Source organism: Limulus polyphemus, unplaced genomic scaffold (assembly GCF_000517525.1).
Source record: "Limulus polyphemus unplaced genomic scaffold, Limulus_polyphemus-2.1.2 Scaffold12495, whole genome shotgun sequence".
NCBI lineage: Eukaryota > Metazoa > Arthropoda > Merostomata > Xiphosura > Limulidae > Limulus > Limulus polyphemus.
This window is the reverse complement of record NW_013678105.1, coordinates 3,687-9,388: the sequence shown is the minus strand read 5'-3', so window position 1 is coordinate 9,388 and position 5,702 is coordinate 3,687. Positions and strand designations below refer to the sequence as shown.

At 35.8% G+C, this 5,702-nt stretch overlaps 1 protein-coding gene across 1 annotated transcript in view; it reads left to right on the top strand.

The window, feature by feature from the left end:
• The window catches only part of LOC106477002 (extensin-2-like), a 3,695-nt gene extending 1,991 nt beyond the window's left edge, over nt 1-1,704 (top strand). The window contains exon 2 of the mRNA XM_013937609.1: nt 1,112-1,704. Coding sequence (XP_013793063.1) covers nt 1,112-1,704 — 593 coding nt within the window. The remainder of the gene's footprint in view (nt 1-1,111) is intronic.
• The last annotated feature ends 3,998 nt before the right edge of the window (nt 1,705-5,702 follow it).

Genomic DNA, 5,702 nt, shown 5'->3' with positions numbered 1-5,702 from the left:
TCCTTAGATGTTTACGTAGTGTTTCATGAGAGACATTCAATTTCAGGGCCATTTCACGGGTGTGTTGCCTTGGGTTAGACTCAACCAGAGTCTTCAGAGCATCAATATAAATCCCAACATGTCGGCCCCTGCCTTCACAGTTTTTAAGGCTAAAATTACCTGAACGAAATTTGCTGAACCATCGTTGACACTTACGAACATTCAAAACATTTCCATAAACGTTTTTGATATTTTTTTGTATTCAAACAGCATTACATGCCGAACGTATGTCTCGTTGTGTGGCATCGCTATAAGGGATTTTAGTATACTAAACTTTACACATTATATAGGCTACACTAACGTGACGTTTAAGCAGTTCGTTTAACTATTATACATGATGTACGTTTTTTTTTTGGGGGGGGGGTTAATGACAGTGTTCCAAAACGCGACATTGATTTCTTGACGACCTAATACTTTCATATGACAGTATTTTTCTTAGGAATAAATCTCTTTCACAAGAAACAAACCATTAAGTTGTTAGATGTAGAACGTAAAAGTTGAAACTCAATTATTCCTTTTAGGATGCACTAAGTATCAAAATAGGACAGAAATATTTTTTATAAACACATTACTTAACGGCTGTAGGCAATACGTTAACTGATTTATCATAGGTGACTAATAGTTATAATGTACTACCTAATCACAGATGTTGTTTGATGAGCTTTTGTTGTGGGATTAAAGTTTTCAATTACAGCTATTAACAACATCCCTTAGTAACTGAGAATATGTTTACAACAAAAGCTATTTTTTTTTCACTCTTTCTGTATTGTGTTAATTGTCTCTTTAATGTGGTATGACACTAGAATTTATGTACTTTATATGAAAATAGTCGAAACGTCCGCAGTAAATATTCGGAAGTCTGGGCAGTTCTTAACCACCAGATTCATATATTAATGAACCATCAGATTCATATATCAACGAACCACCAGATTCTTATATCAATGAACCACCAGATTCCTATATCAACGAACCACCAGATTCCTATATCAACGAACCACCAGATTCATATATCAATGAACCACCAGATTCCTATATCAATGAACCACCAGATTCTATATCAATGAAACACCAGATTCATATATCAACGAACCACCAGATTCCCATATCAATGAACCACCAGATTCCTATATCAACGAACCACCAGATTCATATATCAATGAACCACCAGATTCCTATATCAACGAACCACCAGATTCATATATCAATGAACCACCAGATTCATATATCAACGAACCACCAGATTCCTATATCAATGAACCACCAGATTCATATATCAACGAACCACCAGATTCCTATATCAATGAACCACCAAATTCCTATATCAATGAAACACCAGTTTCCTATATCAACGAACCACCAGATTCCCATATCAATGAACCACCAGATTCCTATATCAACGAACCATCAGATTCATATATCAATGAACCACCAGATTCCTATATCAACGAACCACCAGATTCCCATATCAATGAACCACCAGATTCCCATATCAATGAACCACCAGATTCCTATATCAACGAACCACCAGATTCATATATCAATGAACCACCAGATTCCTATATTAACGAACCACCAGATTCCTATATCAAGGAACCACCAGATTCCTATATCAATGAACCATCCAGATTCCTATATCAACGAACCACCAGATTCCTATATCAATGAACCACCAGATTCATATATCAATGAACCACCAGATTCCTATATCAACGAACCACCAGATTCCTATATCAATGAACCATTTTATGTAACAAAAGTGTCCTACTGACAGTATTTCGATGTTAGAAAACAATTCTCGACATCTACTTAGCCAAAACGTATTGTGTCTGAGTCACATAAAGTATTACCGTTAAGGGGCACAGAACATCTGGGGAGTTCTCACGCCCTCGTTTGTTGAAGATGGTTTTTCTTGTTAGCGACATAAAGCTCGCACTCTAATTTCTCTTGTTCAAAACTTCTACCACACATTTATATGGTGTTGTCACGTGACACAAAATGAGAAGTATATACACAAACCTAAAGGATGATATCTTGCACGCACGTTACCAAGGCAACAACATAGGTAGTATGTTTTTGAAAGTCAAGTGGAGTGGAAAGACGAGATAGTAGACCGAAATTATAAACTATGAAAAAAACAGGATAAGAGGTTTGGGATTGTCTTTTATTTAATAGTCCCCCTTGTTGGGGATCCCCCATCCAAACGTATCTTGCAAAGAAAAAGTAACAAATAAATGTACTAGCCTGAAATCTGTTCTCTCCCACGTTTTACACAATCCGATAAAAAAAAAATATTTCGTGCTTTAGAAATTATTTTGCTCAAAATTCCAGTTCAGAAGTTTATTTGAATGAAGTAAATCTGGCCTCAACCATCAAGTGGATGTACGACAGATAAGACGCACGTGTTTCCACTAACATTTAACTTAACCCTTCTCTTATTTATTTCTACTAACCCTAATCTTCATTTGTGCCTAAGATATGACATATGTGGGCGATGTGCCGTAGAATCTACATGTACTAGCATTCTCTCCTTACATCCCACGTAGTGGATCCCAGGAGAATCCCCAAGTCATCTATTGGTTCTATTACATGTTGTGTAGAATGTAGATCACGTGGTTTATATGACTACCGTATGTTTTCAGTAAAATAGATCCGAGGTTACTCAGGTATTCACTGTTTTACTACTGTTATAGCTCTGTATTCGTGTTTAGTTATGATAATCTTAAACAACAACAAAAGAAGAAACCATCTTTACAAGAGGTTTTCCTCCCTATGATCCTGGAAAAATCAAAGTATTTAATTTAAGAAAAACCCCAGGATTTATCCCAGATAAGTTTTGAATGCTGCATTTACGTGTGTCAAAATGAATAAATTATGTGACGAAGAGTAGTAGGGCCTAAAAATGTCTCGCAAGCGATTTTCGAGTGCTATAAAAAGAAGAACGATTATGATGTCACAAAACAAAGAATGCTATCGTGAAATATATAAAAAATCTGTTTTAGTGTCTTTGAACTTATGTATAGCCAAAACTGTAACATTATAGCAAGACTGACACGTACTAATGGGAATCAATTTGGTGTATAGTTGACCATAAACACCTCAAAAAAATTAAGGCTTAGCATATCTCAATCACTGATCAATTTGGTGTGTAGTTGACTATAAACACCACAAAAAATTAAGGCTTAGCATATCTCAATCACTGATCAATTTGGTGTGTAGTTGACTATAAACACTACAAAAAATTTAAGGCTTAGCATAGCTCAAGCACTGATCAATTTGGTGTGTAGTTGACTATAAACACCACAAAAATTTAAGGCTTAGCATAGCTCAAGCACTGATCAATTTGGTGTGTAGTTGACTATAAACACCACAAAAATTTAAGGCTTAGCATAGCTCAAGCACTGATCAATTTGGTGTGTAGTTGAATATAAACACCACAAAAATGTAAGGCTTAGCATATCTCAAGGACTGATCAATTTGGTGTGTAGTTGACTATAAACACTACAAAAAATTTAAGGCTTAGCATATCTCAAGCACTGATCAATTTGGTGTGTAGTTGAATATAAAAAAAACTAATTAGTATAGTATTAAGTTTACTGTAAATATTGCAAAGTTTAACTAAACTAAACACCGATTAGTTTAGTATATTATACCTACAGCAAGGCTGGAAAATGATTAGTTTAGTTTATAGCTTACCATAAAAATTGTAAGATTTAACACAGCTGTAACATAGTCAGTTTAACTCTTATCGTTTCGTTCTGAACTCGCCATCGTATTGAACGGAAAAGTAATCTAGTTAATATTGTTGTTAACGTTTCTGACTGCTATCATATTGCTATTGAATAAACATTGGCCATTAGAAAAACCTGGACCAGTGGCTCCGCTGCGCGGCTCTTGAGCAAATCTTATTGGAGTACGAATTCGCTTCTGTTGTATCATATTAATATCTGCACGGACTTGGTTAATGTCTTGCAATGCATTCGACGTAATTTTCCTGTAAAAGATGTCTCTAAACTTCGCTCACTGTTAGTTGTGTGTGCTACACTGCAGGAAGTAAACTGGGATTATTGAATCGTGTTAAAAACTGGTGTATTGTTATTGAATGCTGCATCAACGAAGTGAGCATCATTGGAATTGCTGACCAATCATTAGATTATCTTGTTATTACACTTTACGCCTTTTATTTGCATACATCTCATAATGGGCCAAAATACAGAGTGAGTCAAAAAGTCTTGATTTTTACTATTGTTGTGAAGTATGTGGGGGAATATGGAAAATCTGCTGACGTAGGGTGTTTAGGCATACTGAAGACCATTTATTAACTACCCTGATGTCGTGATATAAAGGTTAAATCAAGGTCATCCAAATGCTGTTTATGGAATGCATAAACTTGCATAATTTTATAACTCACCTTGTATTAAAACGAAATTTTCCGATTTAAAAATTTATGTATATTTATGGGAAAGCCGTAAGGAAAACTAACGTTTTTTTTTTTTTTTTTTTACGTAGTGTCGTTGTACGGTATAACTTTTGTATTGGTATATTTTATCTCAAACCGGTAGTTTCAGAGACAGCATTTGACTAATCTTGATTTGACCTGTATATCAAGACATCGGGTTAGGTAACAAATCACCTTCAACATTCCAAAACAAGCTACGTCAGCAGATTTTCGATATTCCACACTTACTTCACAACAATAGGAAAATTCATTCGATATTCCACACTTACTTCACACAATATTCCAAAACAAGCTACGTCAGCAGATTTTCGATATTCCACACTTACTTCCCAACAATAGGAAAATTCATTCGATATTCCACACTTACTTCACACAATATTCCAAAACAAGCTACGTCAGCAGATTTTCGATATTCCACACTTACTTCACACAATATTCCAAAACAAGCTACGTCAGCAGATTTTCGATATTCCACACTTACTTCACAACAATAGGAAAATTCAGCACTTGTGACTCATCCTGTTTTTTTTAAAGAAATAGGCGTGGCTTTTCTTAATCAGTCTTAATCTGGCAGAGTAATCCCATTACCCTTAGAGACCGGAGTGCCCCCTATTCTATTATTGGGGTAAGGGTAATACTGATTGGACGTAATATAAATGGTGTTCTTCCACTAGCCTGGTTTACCTTCAAAAGTCATGTTACCTTGCTACTATTGTAATTAAAGTTGTGTAAAAAATAGTGAAGAAAGAGAAAGATACTGTGATGAACAAGATACAGACAAGTAATAGACTTGTAGATGATGTGATAGATCAATACAGAAATTGATGGAAAGAAGGATGTAGGAGACAAAAATATGTTTAGAAGTTTCATTCGAAGAGCATTTGCAGACATTTATCTTTTTAACCTTTGAAGTATAGATAGACAATTTACACACAAACAAATCGACTATTTCTGTTAATTTCCGTAATATCTTTTCCGCGTGCTCTCTAGGGGTAGGCTCCGTCTCGGGCCTTGAGCATCTTTATCTCTCCATCTCGGGCCTTGAGCATCTTTATCTCTCCGTCTCGGGCCTTGAGCATCTTTATCTCTCCATCTCGGGCCTTGAGCATCTTTATCTCTCCGTCTCGGGCCTTGAGCATCTTTATCTCTCCGTCTCGGGCCTTGAGCATCTTTATCTCTCCGTCTCGGGCCTTGAGCATCTTTATCT